The 18,455-nt window shown below is 43.0% G+C and overlaps 1 protein-coding gene and 1 pseudogene across 1 annotated transcript in view; both read left to right on the top strand.

The window, feature by feature from the left end:
- Positions 1 to 18,455, top strand: part of NUFIP2 (nuclear FMR1 interacting protein 2) — a 76,721-nt gene that overhangs the window by 44,612 nt on the left and 13,654 nt on the right. Inside the window, exon 2 of the mRNA XM_040338554.1 lies at positions 2,672 to 4,351. Coding sequence (XP_040194488.1) covers positions 2,672 to 4,351 — 1,680 coding nt within the window. The remainder of the gene's footprint in view (positions 1 to 2,671; positions 4,352 to 18,455) is intronic.
- Positions 11,353 to 11,471, top strand: LOC120929821 (annotated as a pseudogene).

Genomic DNA, 18,455 nt, shown 5'->3' with positions numbered 1-18,455 from the left:
AGCATTAGAACCAATTTAATTTAAATTGAGAAACTAGTGTAAAAACAGGAGTAGGACGATATGTCCCTAAAGTACCATGCATTTTTATCCAACCTGTGTTTACTATAAATATTTGAAACTGGTGCGAGATTCTGAAAGACAGCACATCAAAGTACCTGCACACCTCTTAATGTAGGTTCTGCATCACCCCAAAGCCCTGAGAAACCTTGGGGTATTCTGTTGTGCTTAGTTGTTCAGCTTTATTTTGAGGCTGTTGCACAAATGTCTATTATAATGTGTCATTGGAGAGGTACAAGAGCTGCCGTTTGCTGTCCTTCTGAACCTGCTGTTTGCCAGTCATGAATGAATATCAGAAAAATGTCATTCTTTATTTGATTCAGGTCAGCAACTTGGGCAACATTCTGATCAAAGCCCCAGAATGATAGCCAGTGATCTAGCATTCTAAGTAGGCGAGATCAGCAATTGCAGCCTACAATATTCTCTTGTGACATTAAACTCTGGTGTAAAAAAGTATTTATTCCCAATTTAAAAAAATTGACCACCTGTTGCGCTCCAACTTTTCCAAATCTCCACATTTATTTTTTGCTCCTGTTTGAGGATGGCTGCGGTCGATCTCCTCCATGGTCCCACTGCATGGTGGGAGAAGTTCAGGAGCTCACGAAGGACATTACAAGGAGGCAGAGAAACACAATAAGAAATAATTACTTGATTTGGTCCAATGCTTTCCAGGCTCTGGCCACAAAAGATAATAAATTAAAACAATTTTTAACCTGCAAAAACAGTTGCCTTTTTTTTTAAAAGTGACGTTTGAGTAGTGCATATGTATTGATTATATCCAGAGAATAAGAATAAGAGAATAAGAATATAGTTTTTAGTGTCGCTTTAAGATTTACCTAGCTATTTTCAAATGCATTTGTAGTCCTTACCAAGAAACCTGATTGCTTACTTTCAGTTGAGTTGAATTTCATCTAAGATTTTTTTCAATTGCTCCCCCCACCCCCCCCCTTTTTTTTGTGATTATTTTTTTTTTTTTTTTTTTTTTTTTTTTTACAGCTCAGTTAATGGAAGTGTGTGTGTGTGTGTGTGTGTGTGTGTGTGTGTGTTTTTGTTCTCCTTTTGGGGTAGCAGTTTGGTGTTTGTGGTTTTGGGATGTGGTACAAACTTGGCAGCAACAGTTTAGAAATTCTACATTTAAATCTAATGAAGTTTGAATAATTGAAAGCAAATGCATCTAAAATATAAACTAAATGTTTTTAAAATTTTGGAAAGTAGATATTCTTTGAAGTGTAAATATTGGAGTGTGTTTTTTAGTGCATTTTATTATTTGAAATATAAAATAAGAGGAATGCAGGAACAAAAAAGGTGATTTTCTTTTTTTCCAGTCAGAGCTGCTCTATGCTAGACCAGGGATATGCAATTAGCGGACCTCCAGCTGTTGCAAAACTACAAATCCCATCATGCCTCTGCCTCTGGGTGTCATTCTTGTGGCTGTCAGAGTCCTGCTATGCCTCATGGGACTTGTAGTTCTGCAACAGCTGGAGGTCCGCTAATTGCAAATCCCTGGCATAGACACTCCTCTAATGTGGAAGTACTTGGATGTGGTGTTAAGCTGCTCAGACACTGAGCTCTACATTGTAGAATGCGGGTGGTGTCATACCTATACTCCCACAACAACGAAGTTCATGGAACTTTGAGAACTAACTCCAGGGGGAAAAAAGGCTAATTTTGGTAATTTTACTTTGTAAAAATGGCTTGTATTCTTTTCACACAATACAGGATGTTCTGCAAATGGATGACAGGAGATCATGTTTATCGATCCCGTATTTCCACTTGTCCATTCACAGAATGCCATGTATCTTGTGAAACGAATACAAGATGTTTTATGAAAAGCGAGCACTATGGTCACTGAACTAGAGCTGGAACTGTGGGGTTGATTTACTAAAACTGGAGAGTGCAAAATCTAGTGCAGTTCTGCATATAAACCAATTGGCTTCTAGCTTCAGATTTTATGTACATTTTATTATTTTTTGTTTCTAGAGCCTCTAAAGCATTGGACCAGTGATCTGATCGCAGATCTGTCAGTGTATCTCTGTGCCTGTACATTGTATGGGTAGGCAGATACAATCTGACAGCACCGTGATAGTTCATTGAAATCTACAAGCCAACAGCTGCCAAGGCTGTTGGGACTTGTAGTTTTCCATTCAGAGGACTGTGAATGAATGAAAATCCCCCACTAGCTGGGGAGCGGGGGCTGGTCTGTTCATAACATGTTACACTCTGAATATGGGTGTAACATGTTATGAAAGGTGAACGTATTCTTTAAACTTTGACAAAAAAACAAACTGGAAGCTGATTGATTTCTGTGTAGAGCTGCACCAGATTTTGCACTCTCCAGTTTTAGTAACTCCACCCCTGTATATCTTGGTACGGGAGGTTTGGTGCTTACTATACTGTACCATAATGAATGAAGCGGCAGATTTTTACTTAACAGAACATCCACACATGGGACACCCATCTAAAGGGTAGTACATTTTTATTCTTTTTTTTTTTTCTTTATTAATAGTGAAATACTCCAGTGGCATGGAGCTTTTTACCTGCTGTACAGGTTTTGATGGGGCACACTTTCAATTATACCGCATAACTTTTTTTTTTTTTTTTTTGCCTTTTGTAGGACATGGAGAGATAAATGGTACTACAGGAGACCGACACAACCCTACAAGGATCCTGGGTTCTGAGAAATCTGCAAACCAGACTGCCTCTAGTGTTACGAACGGCAGCCAGCAGACCACTGCCGACCTTAACACCAATTCTAGGCACTTAGCCAAGACTATTAATTTTGGCAAAACGAGTAACAAGACTAAAACCTTGCTCCAAAAAAACAGTATGGACAAAAAGAATGACAAGACCTATGAAAGCAAACCTAAAGATATCAAATGCACAGAGAAAGTGGAGGCTGGGCTCATTCAAAATGGTTTGCTTTCAAATAACTCTGGTTTTATAACTAATGGCTATGTGAGCAAAGGTGCAGAAAATGATGGCAGTGGGTCTGAGAGTGGATATGCCACACCCAAGAAAAGGAAAGCTAAGTGTACCAATGCCAAGCCTGCTGAGAACTCCAACCTTCTGACTGGCAAAATGTCAGACCCTGAATTTAAGCTGGATTCTGACAATTTAAAATCTGATGGTTTTGCAGAGCAGAAAGGAGGGTCTCGACTGGACAATGGTAAAGCCTCTTGGAAATGCGAGTCTGGCACTGGTCGGGGAAAACCAAACTCTGGTGATCTACAGAGGAAAAACTCAGATGCCAAACCTATTGCTGGAAAAAAGTTTGATGACCGGCCCAAAGGGAAGGCTTCCCCAGTCACTTCCTCTAAAGAGGACTCCTGGACACTGTTTAAACCACCTCCTGTTTTTCCAGTTGACAATAGTAGTGCTAAAATAGTTCCCAAAATAAGTTATGCAAGCAAAGTTAAAGAAAACCTCAACAAAGCAGCCCAGAACAACTCTGTGTCACACTCTTCCCTTACTTTCTCTTCTCAAGCTGGGGAAACTCCACCTTCGAACTGCGTGTCCCAGGTTCCCATGTCTGCCATGAAGTCTGTATCTACAGTTAATTTTGCCAATGGACCCCTTTTAGTAGGAGCTGATGGGGGTTTTATGGCTGCTGCTGCTAGTACTGTATCACACACACTGCCTGGGGGAGCAGAGCCTTCGTCTACAGAATCCTCTCCTGCCTCTTCAAATCCCCCTGATCAAAAGAAATCTGGCCTTTTTACCTTTTCTTCTAATATGCAACATGCCCTGCCTGAGGTGGTGCAGGGAGAATCGTCTGGACTGTCAAATCAACACAGCTTGGGAGAAATTTTCCAGAATCAGTGGGGCTTGTCGTTTATAAATGAACCTAGTGCTGGCCCTGAGGCTGGAACAGACAAAAAAGAGGTTGGGCCTATGGTCTGGGAGAACTCTACCCCACAGGTTTCACAGGGGGCTGAAATTGTTTCCTCAGGAAATGAGTGCCCAGTTTTCCCCAAGGCCTATGAGCTGGAGAAACGGACTAGCCCTCAAGTTCCTGATGGTGCCACGCTGAAAGCGGCTCATGGGTCAGGGGGAGATGGGACTGTGTTATCTTTAGAACCACAACATTTAGGAGAGCTGCAAAAGCCTGAAGCTGCTAGCCAGGGTTCATTAGTGTTTCAGTCCAAGGTCTTGGAAATAGAATTAACTCTTCCGACCTCCCTGAAAAACACTTTACAGACCTCCGCCAAAGATAAGAGGTACCACGGAGATCTTGATTGCAAAGATAGCTGGGGTTCTTTTGACCTGAGGGCTGCTATTATCTATCACACTAAAGGTAAAGATTGTGTAAGATGTTTTGGTTCTGTGTTATCTATCACTGAAAATATGTTAAATCTTTTTGTGTGCATCTGATTTGTGTTAAGGATTGTTACGTGAAAATGTACTGCTTAGCACTTCCATATACAGAAAAGGAATTTGGCCTCTTAAAAAAAAAAAAAAAAAGTATTTATTTAAACAGGAATGGCTTCTGATAAGTAAAACATCAATTCTTCTTCTGCAGTCATTGAAGTAGAAGCAGTCTGAGGTACTGGGAACTTGGTAAATCCAATTGGGCATTAGAATATCTCGGCTTTCAGGCTGCATTCACACCTTAACGTAGGTGATTTGCGGCGACATAAAATAGGCGTTTTGTCCCACGATTTGCGGCGACAAAACGCGTAGTTTTTAGCCTTGTTTTGGAGGGGTGATTTTAACATTGTCGGCTATGCCCGAACGCCGAAGCCGCCCGAAAAAAAGGGTCCGGGACTTGTTTTGAGCTTCAGGCGTTTCGGCGTGGAGATGTGAACCATCTCCATAGCCGACAATGTAAAATCGCCCCTCCAGCGTATTGCAGGCTGTAATAGCGGCGGGCGTCTGGCGTGAAAACGCCTAGGTGTGAATGCAGCCTCAATGCCCTCATGACACAAATACAACTTTACAGCAGAACTCATCTCGATTCTCTCAATCAACAACAATTTGTAATCCTTTTGCTGCTAGCATTCGTGTATAGATTGGAAGGTATATTATATTTGTTGTGGGTAATTTTTGTATATGTATTCAGTTGCTTCCTGGTTTCTGGCCTAGGGCAAAATGTCATAAATCCCATGAGTCTTCATGGGCATTATTTTCCCTCATCTGAAGGAGGGACTTTCTCGGCTAAGCACACCCTGCTGTCTGCATGCTTGAAATAAGGACAGAGGTATTCCTGTAGGCAAATGCTACATGAATGATCTGCCTTTAATCAAGATGGCCACGACTAGAAGTGCTGGAGGGGTTCTTAAATAAAGCATGGGGCCTTGGATGGGTGAGTTTGCTTTGAATATTAAAAAGGAATTGCCCTCTTCTGCTCTAGAGCATGATTTAATTTTTGTTTGCACGCATGTAAGAATCTGCATTTTTGGTCATCAAATTACCTAAAGCAGTATTCAACCCAACGTCAAATATTTATTATATTTCAGCTTAACAATTCTTAGATGCAGTATCTTTTTTTTGCTTTTTCTCTGTTGATCCAGTCAGTTTTTTCAAAAGAACAAGCTCTCGTGCAGATGTGTACAGGGATGGAACAAATCATTTAACACCGGCAGGGGGACTTCAAGTGATCAGCTTTTAAAAACCTTAAACTCAAAAGGGAAAAAAATTCTGTAACTAACAAAATTTAAAGCCAAACACCAGCTCCCACTTTATAGTCAGTGGTATTTTAAATCTACTAGTTTCCCTCCCCTCAGACTGACAGTACTGCTGTCTGCTGTGCTTCATCCTAAGTAGGGGCACTCTAATGCAGGAGATGTGAAAGAAAAAAGCCCCCCCAAAAAAAAAAAAACATTTCAGCCACCACATGTATTGATTGGTAAGCTGCGGTTTTATAAAAAAATGTTTTTTGTTTTGGGTCTTATATCACTTTTAAAACCCCCAGAACATTATATATATTTTCTGAAAGCGGAGGCCTTTTAGAATAGAGTAGTTGCAATTTTTTTTTTGCACAATATTTGTAAACTCCTTTTTCAGGGAGAAATATATTATGTGTTTACGTGCACAAAAATTGATTTTGATACCCAATTTTTATTGAAATAAAAAGATGGGGCTGTGTCAAGTAAGCAGATACCAAACCTGTCCAAACAAGTCTTTAAAATTGTGTGCACCGTGATATCGTGAAAAACAATGGTGACTAAAAATCTTTATAGGCGGTGCTTTATAACCAGTTTCATACCTGGCCTATTCTGGCACTCCTCCCCTACATGTAAAAATCCTAATTTTTTTTTTTTTTTTTTTTTTGCAAGATTACTCAGAACCCCCAAATATTATGTTTTTTTAGCAGGGACTCTAGGGAATAAAATGGCAGATGTTGCAATTTTTTACGTCACAAGATATTTGCGCAGCATTTTTTTTAAACGCATTATTTTGGGGCGGGGGGAGTTTCATGGGGAAAAAAAAGGTAAAGTTAGCCCAATTTATTTTGTTTCTTTTTGTATAATGTGAAAGATGATGTTGCCCCGAGTAAATGGATACCTAAATATGTCATGCTTTAAAATTGCGCACACTTGTGGAATGACGCCAAACTTTGGTACTTAAAAATCTTCATAGGCGATGCTTTAAAATTTACAATTTTAGAGTTCGAGGAGGTCCTGGGCTAGAATTGTTGCTCTTGCTCAAACACACGTGACGATACCTCACATGTGTGTTTCAATGCTGTATACGTGTGTGTGTGTGTGTGTGTGTGTGTGTGTGTGTGTGTTTGTTTTTTTGTTTTGTTTTTTTAATGGAGAGTACTGAAATACTTTTTTCTTTTGTACATATTTGTACACATTTGTTTTTGGCCAGAAAAAGGAGAAATCGCTGCATCTAAGGAGTTTAAAGATGCAGTATATTCAACTTTTTTGTTTTTTTGGGTTTATTTATAACTTTTAAATGACAGTTCTGGTAAAGGATGTTTGTATGGTTTACTGTCTTGAAAATGATTGTAATGCCTCGACAGTACCTTGTTGCATATGGACACATTTCTCACATGTATATGCCTGGTAAGCAAACGTGAACAAAAATGGCTACAGATCCATGCTTTTATCCTTCTATGTGATTTGTGTACTCGCCATGCAGTCATCTAGAATTGGTTGCAGTTAGTTGCCAGAGTATGATCATTTGTGTTCAGTGTTTGCTCAGGACTATGGGGTTGATTTACTAAAGGCAAATCCACTCTGCACTACAGGTGCACTGGAAGTGCAGTCGCTGTAGATCTGAGGGGAAGCTCTGCTGAGTTTATCATCCAATCATGTAAAGGAAAAAATGCTATTTTTTTATTTTCCTTGCATGTCCCCATCTTATCTACAGGAAGTGCACAGTGGATTTGCCTTTAGTAAATAACCCCCTATGTATGCTAAACCAAATTTATTTTATCAGATTTCTAAATAAATAAGCTTGGCTTGTTTTGCCCACAGCCATGAGTGTTCATACAATGCATTTTTCTCCTAAGGGCTCTTTCAGACAGACTCCGCTATGCTCAGCGGGGGATTGATCCGCTATGCTCATCGAGGGATTAATCCGCTGAGCAGGTGGATGACAGGTTAGTTTTCGTTCACTGTACTGAGACTGATCTGTCAGATCCCTGCTCTCCTCCTCTATGGGGAGATCCAATGAAATCGGACCGTCTGGAGGATCGAATGAAAACTGACAGACGGATGGAAAATAGGGTCTCTATACGTCCTGGATTTGGCAGACCGGATTGGCTCGGAGAGCAGCGGCTGTCGGTGGAGATGTCCGCACTGACATTCGCCATTCCATAGAGCTGACTGGAGCCTCTGGTCTGCCTGAAAAAACACAGGCGAACCTGAGTGGAAAGCCTGTGTTAAAGGGGCCTAACTGAATGCCATGTTTTACTAAAACTAGAGCATTCAAAATCTGGTGCAGCTCTACATAGAAACCGGTCTGCTTCCAGGTTTTATTGCCAAAGCTTAATTGAACAAGCTGACGTTAGACGCTGACTACCATGCACAACTGCATCAGATTCTGAGTGTTTCAGTTTTAGTAAATCTCCCCCTAAGGGCTCATGCACACTGCAGCTCAAAAAAACGACTCCTGCAGGATTTTGAGCTTTTAAATGCATGAAAAAGAAAATGCCATCTAGGAGGATTTGTGAAAAAAACACTTGCTCGAAAGAAGAGCTCAATAAAAACCAGAGAGAGCACAAAAGATCAAACTTTCCTAAGCAGATATACAAGTTCGGTTTATTTTTTTTATTGACTCTACAGCCTTGAAGGACAAGGTCTATCTATTTTCTTGGCATAACATCATCTTTCACACATTACAAAAAAATTTGGGGTGTATATATTGTTTTTCTCTTATCATCCATGGACGGACTCATCTCCTTAAATCTTTACAAGTGGGTTATGTTCCCTGTTTACAATAGAGGACTAGGCAGAAACATGTTGGATAATTAAATACATGTTACATTAACGGCGTTAAACAGCCCCGCCCAGAGGGCAGTCCCTCCAGACATAACCCTCCTCACTTCAGCATGCAGCCTCAGTTTCGTTCTGCCTAGCAAAGGAGAAGGACGTATGGCTCCCTTTGGGCCCAGCGCCCTGAGGAGAATTTTTTTTTTTAAATTTTTCTTGAAGAATCTTCTTTCAACTGTCGGCTGAGACAGGCTGGATAATATAGATCCTTGTAGTCTACTCAGTCCGACCAGAAAGCGTGAGATTACCATTGCAAAAAGGCTGGGTCTGCCACGCCATACCCCATGACTCCTGGGGTGGCCAGTAAGCTTTGCTCCGAGGTCCACATATGACTGGACTGTGGTGTTGTCTCACTCACAGTGGACCGGGCCGACTACTACCTCCATTGCGGTTGTAGGTCTGTCAGGAATGCGTCAGCAAGTCCTCGCTCGGTCGGGTAAGTACAGTCCCTCCGGCTTAGGTGGGTTGGTATGGCTGGGGTTCAGGGGTCCTCTTCTCCTCCCTTCCCTGCTCCTTTCCCTCTGCTGCATTGTTAACATTTGTCAGTGGGGGGGGGGGGGGGCGGCTTCCTGAGGGGACTGTATCTGGCCTGAGTATTTTTGTACTGGGGTTTTCCTGTGAGGGGTTTTTCTTTTTTGCACTTTTAAAGCCCTAGAAGGCTTTTACTGTTTAAATGCGGCATTTTGCTGGCACAATTTTTTGGGTGGTTTTCAATTGCATTAAAAACTGCCATTGGCGGACATTTTGTCATAGCCGCGCTATGGCGCCGTTTACATTGTGGTTGGCCAATTTCATGTGCCCGCGTTCTGAATGCTCGGTGGCCATCTTTGGGTAGTCCTGACCCCTAGTGCTGAATCCTACAGCGCACACAGGTCCCTTTGGATGCCTGGGAGCTTCCGTTTTTTGTGGTGTACACTTACATGATATACCTACACACTATGTGTATGTATTACTACTATTTGGAGTCAGTATCTGGGTCCTTCCCCCAACATGCTTGTGGTGGCAGCAGGTGTTTAGTACCTGGGATTCCCACGGATGTTTTTTGTTAGTTCCTGGGCACTTTGGTGCCAGGGTGGGGGCAGGCGGGAGGGGGTTAAGAGTGCCCCCTCCCCTCCATTATCCCCTGTGGAATGCTCTGTCAAGGAGCCATGGACCAGGTACCTGGGTGTGTATGATAAGGCACTTGGGGGTGTGCTTCTCACTGCTGTAAGGGACTTTCTTTAGCTGGATAATGCAGCTGGGTTTCCGCTGAGGGCTCGGTCTTTTTTGGATCACACAAATCAGACCGCTCTGTGTAGGTTTTTTTGTTTTCCTTCTGTGCCCTTCTTCGCTAATTTCTAAGATGCAGAATGAGAAAAGCCGGTGAGGGCTTTTGTAGTCCCTCACCACCTGGCGGTTCAGTGCCCCTTGAGGAGAGTCTTTTTTAGGAGAGTGGGCTTCTTCTCCGGTGGTGGACCCTCCGGTTGTCATGTATAGGTGACCACCCTCCCTATTGCGGGAACCCCCGCTTGTATGTATCTGACTGATAGAAGATCCAAAGTACTGACCCGTTCCATGCTGGGGTCTGCCTTGCGGACTATTGTGGCCACTATTCTGGGGTCCCAGTCACTCACCGAGTGAGCATTTTGCACCAGACGGAGGAGCACCGACTCTCTCCCGAAGCTCGTGTCTCGAGCGTGCGTTCCACGTCCGCGATGTTGGGAACCAGCGATGCTGGTGGTGGTGATGCATCGCTGGTTCCCAACATCGCGGACGTGGAACACACGCTCGAGACACGAGCAGAGCATACAGCGCCCAGGATCTTACATTTGACCCAATGCAACTGAGCCTCAGTGCCGGGTTTGAGGCACCTCAAAAAGTAAGCGGCCACTTGGCTCCCTCTGTATATATTTTTTAAATTTCAATTAAACAAGTTACACTATGTTTGGCCATATTTTATCTTGCATGCATTTATCGGGATACCATTGATTGCAACAACTACTACAGCCAGGACGTATCTTACACTACAGGTGATCCTGTTATAAGCGTTAAATGTCCTCCTTTTTGGTATAAAAATAGGGGGCATTTTAATCTGGTAAGGAGACAATTTATCCATTCACTTTTGGGTGTTTGTCAGCAATATGGTGAAGGTGGACCATTAATCTGATTGGAAGCACGCAACTTTCTTCAATTGAGGACCACTCTTAGGAATTTTTTTCCAACCTTATATGTTTGAACTGGACTTCTTTTATATTGTTTTTTTCACGTTTTGGCACATTTATGTTTGAGCATTATTGTTCACAGCAATACTGCATTCTAGGACTTTTCTACTAGATCATCTAGTACACTAGGTGTCGTAGTATCACATTATTCATTCATTTATATTTAAGTATGTATCACTACTAATTGTTTAGCGCACCCACCCACACATTTTTCACTGTATAATCATCTGGTTATTTTGGGTAGCAGCTTTTATTTATTTAATTTTTTATATTGGTGCGAGATACCACAAATACAGTCTTCAGTCTGCGGTGAAGGTATTGGCATCACGCAATCGGTCTTCTCTCCGTTTGTATGCAAATCCTAGGTCTGTCGATGGCCTCCTTCGAGGCGGTACCGTATGCCCAGTTCCACACGTGTTTTTCCAGAGGGAAATACTGTTCCAGTGGTACAAATCTCTTGTGTCTGAATCATCAGATTCAGGTGCGCCACCTAGTCAGTGTCTCTCTGAATTGGTGGCTGAGACCCCCGACTCTTCGGTCCGGGAAGTAGTTTCTTCCTTTCTGTGGACGGTGATTACAACGGACGCCAACCTCGGGTTGTGGGGGCGCCTGGGGGGTCCAGTCGGCCCAGAGTCGCTGGACTTGAGTGGACCTACGGCCACGCCTCCCTGTATGCGCCCGCTCTCGTCTGATCTCGGTAGCTACCCAGAGTCGGGCCTGGTTAGTACCTGGGTGGGAGACAGCCTGGGAATACCAGGTGCTGTGGACCCTGTCTACAGTTCATTGTCCTACTATTTTGGGCGATCAGGCTATGCTTCTCCTCGTGGTCGAGGAGGTTGCAAGGTCGTCCGATCTGCATTCAGCTGGACAACGCCACGGCCGTGGTTTCGGTCTTCCATCGGGTATACCGGCAGGCGGACTACTGGAGTCGCCAGAAGCTGGACCAGGGCGACTGGTCTTTGTGCTTGGGGTTGTTTAAGCTTCCTTGCAGGAGCTGAGTCTCACAGGGCATGGATCTCCTGGCCGCTCGTCTCTACCGCAAGGGTGTCAGTTAGTGGCCAGGTCTAGTGATCTTGTACAGACGCGTCAGTCGCGATTTGGGGTCTATATCGGCGGCTTTATTCCGTTCCTCTATCGTAGTTGCTTCTTCGGCTGCTCCACAGAGGTGAAGGCTGAGGGGATTCCAATGATTCTAATCGATCCAGATTGGCCTCGGCGTCCTTGGTACGCCGATATCGGGGCGGTGGCCAGGAGGTCCTTCTGTCTTGAGGTCCCATACTTCCTCCTGTTGTACAGTCACTGACTTGCTCAACATGGCTATTGGAAGCCAGGATTTAAGAGACCGGGGTCTGTCTGATTCGGTCATCTTGACCATGCTGAGGGCACCGTAGCCTTCTTCCGGAGGATCTACCATCGCACCTGGAAGGCCTACCTCTCTTGGTGCGAAGAGATGGAGTGACGTACTTGGTGTCCAGGGTCCTGCTGTTTTTACAGCTTGGAGTGGATCTCGACACCATCTCAGAAGGTGACCCCTTTAGTGGCCTTTACCTCTGTTAGAAGGGTTTCTGAATTGGCGGTCTTGTCTTGCAAGCCCCGCCATGCTTGATTCTCCATAAGGATTAGGTGGTGGTGCGCCCGTGACCTTCCCTTCTTCCGTTCAGGTGGTTTCGTTCATTTCACCTTAAAGCGGTAGTTCACCCCCCCCCCCGACACATTTTACCATCGAGACAGGCATTGTAGCGCGAGCTACAGTATGCCTGTCCCGATTTTTTTAACCCCGTACTCACCTTGTAGTCGTCCATCGTAGATTTCGGCTCCCGCGGGGAATGGGCGTGCCTATGGAGAGGGAGGATGATTGACGGCCGGCCCTGGCACGTCACTCTCCCCGAAGACAGCCGGAGTAGGTCTCGGCTCTTCACGGCGCCTGCGCACAGGCTATGCGCACGCGTCGGGAAGACCAAGCCTATTTCGGCTAAATTTTTTTTTTTTTTCCCAGTCGATAGGGTGAACCCCCGCTTTAACGAGGACATTGTACTTCCATCCTTGTGTCCTCGGCCGGCGCATCCTAAGGAGGTTGCGCTACATACTTTGGACGTGGTACGCGCTTTGCGGGTGTACCTGCCTGCTATGGCTCCGTTTCGGAGATCTGACTCTTTTGTGTCGGTGTCTGGTCCACAAAAGGGCCTGGCAGTCTCGTCGACCACCATTTCTCGGTGGATCAGGCAGACCGTCATACAGGCCTATGCTCTTAGGGGATGGGGCCCACCTTTCCGGTCACGGCACTTTCGACCAGGGCAATTGGTGCTTCCTGTTTTATTTTTATTTTTTTTCGACATAATGCGTCGGTCTCCACAGGTGTGCGAGGCGGCAACTTGGTCGTCCGTTCACGTTTTTCCAGAATTGACATGGTTGCTGTGAGTGCATCTTCTGATGCTTCTTTCGCCCGCTAAGTTTTGCAGGCGGCTGTTTAAAGTTGCACCTCCTCTGTTGAGGAGCTCTGCTTGTTTTGGGGTGAAGTTAAAATTGGTTTTACTGATATGTTTCCCACCCCTCGTTTTTGACTTGGGGACCTCCCACTTGTCGAGATTTAAGGAGCTGTGTCCGTCCATGGACGATAAGAGAAAATAGGATTTTTTGTACTTGCCGTAAAATCCGTTCCATGGACGGACACAGCAACTACTCCTCCTTTTTTAGGTTTGTACTGCTTGTTATGAACTGAGGCTGCATGCTGCAGTGAGGAGGGTTATGTCTGGAGGGACCGCCCCCTGGGCGGGGCTGTTCAACTTGTCAACCCACTTGTCAAGATTTAAGGAGCTGTGTCCGTCCATGGACTCAAAGAAAAGGATTTTACGGTGAGCACGAAAAATCCTATTTTTTATTTTTTTTCCAATTCGCTAAAAAAAAAAATTTTCCCAAAAAATTGTGTTTGGAAAAACCGCTGCGCAAATACCGTGTGACAAAAAAATTGCAACAGTCGCCATTTTATTCCTTCGGGTCTCTGCTAAAAAAATCATTTTCTAGCAAAAAATACTGGTATAAACTTGTAAACAAAGTGCAAAAAAAGCTTGGTTGGCAAGTGGTCAAAAAGTGAACTTTTTAAAATCAGCATTTTATGTATTTATGTTAAATCTTTATCCCAAAAGGGGAAAAAGCAGCTGTAACCGAATATAAAGTATTAGCTGGAGTTTCAATTTGGTACTGTAATTAAATCCGCTAGTACAGCTAACACTCGGCAACCCCCCCTGACTGACAATGCTGCTTTCCAAATCTACCCCCTGTGCGCCTTCATCCAGAGTGGTTTCTATCTAAAGCCTTGTACAATCGGATTTCCATTGGAAAAATCCATGGAATTTTGTGCAAAAGGTGTTGCCCGTGAATTTGTTCTGCATACAGACAGCAGAACTTTTTCAGCCAACATACACGAAATAATGTGGTTTTTCTGCTCTTTAGCCCCACCCTTTGGGCAAACTTCTGCTAATGTTTTATGGTTGCCATTGGTTCAGAGCATGCGTGTTTGTACTTTTGGATTTTAGTCCGGACTTGTGTACACACGATCAGATAATCAGACGGCACACATTTTGTTGTCGGAAAATTTGAGAGCATGCTATCCCACATTTGTTGTTGGAAATTCCGACAACAATTGTCCGATGGAGAGTACAAATGGTCGGATTATGCGACAAAAACCCAGACTATTCATACTAAAGAAACTGAAGGCTTTATTCTTTCTGTTTTAAAAAAAAAAATATTTACAGGGCCAGGAATCCAAATCGATTAAGGATAAACTGGAGGCAAACCTGCAGGACTGAAAAATGCTAGGTAGCCAAGGCTGCCCAATGTTTATAGGAGCACATATTCATTGGCTGTGAACTTGTACCTAATGTGTCCTAGATTGAAATTTACAAGCTTTAATTCAGCTTGGCTTTATCTGCATCTGTTTCCCTGTCAGCAATGGCAGCCTTGTGTTTCTCTTATGAGAGGGTTCTTGTAGCGTACTAATGGACATGGAAAGACCAACACCCTGTCTTATTTTGGGCAAGGTCAGGTGATGGTCTCCTTTTTTGTGGAAGTGAACAAATGGACTCCACCACTTCTTGGCTCCAGCAGCACCTGCTGTTAGTTTTTCCCTTTGTAACCACTTAAGACCCAGACCTTTAGGCAGCTAAAGGACCTGGCCAGTTTTTGCGATTCGGCACTGCGTCGCTTTAACTGACAATTGCGCGGTCGTGCGACGTGGCTCCCAAACAAAATTGGCGTCCTTTATTTGCCCACAAATGGAGCTTTCTTTTGGTGGTATTTGATCACCTGCGGTTTTTATTTTTTGCGCTATAAACAAAAATAGAGCGACAATTTTGAAAAAAATTGTAATTTTTTACTTTTTTGCTATAATATCCCCCCAAATAAAAAAAAAAATATATATATATATATATATATATATTCCCTTAGTTTAGGCCGATACATATTCTTCTACCTATTTTTTATCGGTTGGTTTGCGCAAAATTTATAGCGTTTACAAAATATGGGATAGTTTTATTGCATTTTTATTTAAAAAAAACTTTTCGTGACTGCGACATTATGGCGGACACTTCGGACAATTTTGACACATTTTTGGGACCATTGTCATTTTCACAGCAAAAAATGCATTTTAAAATGCATTGTTTTTACTGTGAAAATGACAATTGCAGTTTGGGAATTAACCACAAGGGGGCGCTGAAGGGGTTATGTATGACCTCATCTGTGTTTCTAACTGTAGGGGGGTGTGACGTCATCGATAGTTTGCGATTCCCTAGATAGGGATGCAACTATTATTTTCATAATCGATTAGTTGCTTCGATTAATCGGATAATAGCCTTAATAAAATGTAAAAAATAAAAATTAGCATTTAAAAAAAATTTTGGGACAATTTGTTGGGCAGATTACAAAACACAAATTGCCGCAAAAACACATTAAAATCGCACCGTTTTGCGTTAAGTCCCCGCCCCTTTCCAAATTCGCAGAAGCTGAAGAAAAATCATGGATGTGAACGTGTCCCATAGGAAAACATGGAAATTAACTGTAGTGTGTTTCTGCAAAAAGCACCAAAACACACAGAGGTGTGACCCCGGCCTGAGATGTTTAGCAACATAATGGGGGGTAAAAAAACTAAAATAAGTACAAAAAACAGCAAATAATTGCTACTGTAAGGGGTTATTTTTTTTTACTGTGGGACAGTGAAAGTGATATTAAGTCCCCTTTCACACATATACGACTTGTCTCACGATTTTGGACTGCAAAATCGTATGACAAGTCATTCTCCATTATTTTCAATGACTACTATTCATACTGGCACGACTTTAAGTTGTGCCTACTTCAGAGTAGTCCTTGCAGTACTTTGGTCCGATTTTGATGCCACTTACACAGGCATTCATTGAATTTGCGGCCGCGAAATCGCACGACTTTGAAGTCGTACAAGTGTGAAAGGGGGCTTACAGTAGCAATTTGCTTTTTTGTACTATAAAGGGCTAATTTTTTTTAACTCCATTATGTTACTGGCCGATTAATCGATTATGAAAATTAAAATCGATTAATTTCATAATCGATTAGTTGTTTCGGCCCTATCCCTATATAAGGGAACACACTGTGGATCGATGACAGCGCCACAGTGAGGAACAGGGAAGCTGTGTTTACACACAGCTCTCCCCGTTCTTCAGCTCCGGGGATCGATCGCGGGACTCCAGCGGCGATCGGGTCCGCGAGTCCCACGGAGCTTCGGACCGAGTCGCGCGGGCACGCGACGCCACGGCTGGGCTTGGTACGTTGATGTGCCATTCTGCCAACGTATATCGGCGTGGAGAGGTCCTTAAGTGGTTAAAAATGGAATCAGGGCAAAAATCTATACACAGATTAAATGCAAATATGGGGACTGTTCTATCCATCAAATGATTTGCATTGTGTTCTGTGTGGGAGTACACCTGGAAGACTGGAAAGGGGGTTTGTACTGGTAGCCAGACCTTTAAAAATTTCACATATTATACTGAGTGTTTTAAGAATTGTTTCTTCAGGTATAATTTGTTGAATCGCTTGAATGCAACGCATTCAGTAATTGGACAAGGTGGCGTGTGTGACGTCACCGCCCACCTCTCCATATCCAACCTGAGAAAGCTTTGCATTAGGAAGGTGCAAAGCATTCTCTGAATGGCACCTGTGCTGAACTGTTGACTGCCTGTATTCACAGTGCATCAAGATGGCCACTCAGCACGGGACCCAGAAGCAAGCTGAGATGATTGAAGTTGTGGTGATTGTGATTTCCAGCGTCATTGGCATTGGCCAGGTATGTCCAATGCATAGTTACATTGGTCCAAGCTGAGCCAGTGCAATTTTGTATAACATGCCAGTGTCTGGAATTGTTGTTTTAATACACTGAGAGATATTTAGAAAAAAAATAAAAATTTGATGGCTGCCTCACCAAGGTATTGATTCCCCTTTTCAATAAAAATTATTACTATTGGAACAGGTTGTATTTGGCCGTTTTAGGCTTGGATCACACCAGTGCGGCTTTACAATCGCACTTCTTTAGCACAAATTCAAAGCTGCAGATTAGTGGGATTTGCACCTCCTTGATTTCATTGCGACTTCATTTAACAGAAGTCTAATGCAGGTCGTAATGAAATTGGGGATACAAGTAATGCAGGAACCTTTTTTCAAAGTTGTTGTGACATAAGTCGTGCCTATTTGATCGGTTCCATTCCTGGGAATAGGATGTGACTTGTCATGTGATTTTGTAACCATCAAATCGCATGACCAATGTGAACCAGGGCTCAACTATCTTTTCTGTGTTACACCTAATATAAAAATGGAGAAAGTGATGACTGTTTATGCATAAAGCTTAGTGGTTGTCTCACAGGAACACACTAGCTCAATCTGTTTTATTTGGACTTTGTACATGAATATAGCACTTCCTAGTATCATGCATGTACTTTTCTCCCACCTTTACAGTATAACGTTTACCTCTGTGAAACAATACTTGCTATGTCCATTTAACGTGGATGTAAACTTTATGAAATCTGACCTGGCACAAATCTCTGTAGTGTTTACTTATCTCTCTCCAACATATGTGCTGTGTCTTTCTGCTGCTCCGTTCCTCTGTTATCAGCATAACTTCTGACAAGTTCTCTTACACATGAGATGAAAGCAGCTGGAAATGTGTCAGGCTGGATTCACACCTTTTTTGCATTTTTAGTGCTATTTGCAGATTTGCCCTATAGAACGTGTTTAATGGGAAACCATGTTAAATGGACTGTAGTGCAAATCTGCAAAAAGCACTAAAACTGCATAGGTGTGAATCCAGCCTCATGGAGGGAACTTTGCAATAGATAAGCAGAGAGCTTGTCTATTCAGAGTACAGCTCTGCATGTTTCTTCATTCCTCTGCATATGTGGAGGGGGTGTATGCCACAGTGTAAGCCCAGACTACCCTCCCACTGCTGAAACAGGAAGAAAAATTTCTAACGCAAGCTGCTCTTTCTAAAGAATATAGAAAGGGAAATACAGCAGATATACATGTAAAACTTATGTAGGGAGATTTTGTTTCATCCATGTGTAATTATATGAGGCTCTTCACTTCACTGGGTATTTGTGAGCATTTACATCCACTGAATATTACTGTATTTCCGTGAATGTTTAAAAAATCTTTTCAATGAGCGTATGCAAACACAATATAGTACCTATTTTTTTTTGGCAAGATATAGATGAGGTTGCGTCAGGTAGATGGATACCAA

Source organism: Rana temporaria, chromosome 2 (assembly GCF_905171775.1).
Source record: "Rana temporaria chromosome 2, aRanTem1.1, whole genome shotgun sequence".
NCBI classification, from domain to species: domain Eukaryota; kingdom Metazoa; phylum Chordata; class Amphibia; order Anura; family Ranidae; genus Rana; species Rana temporaria.
The sequence above is the reverse complement of the archived record's forward strand: the minus strand, read 5'-3'. Positions and strand labels throughout refer to the sequence as shown.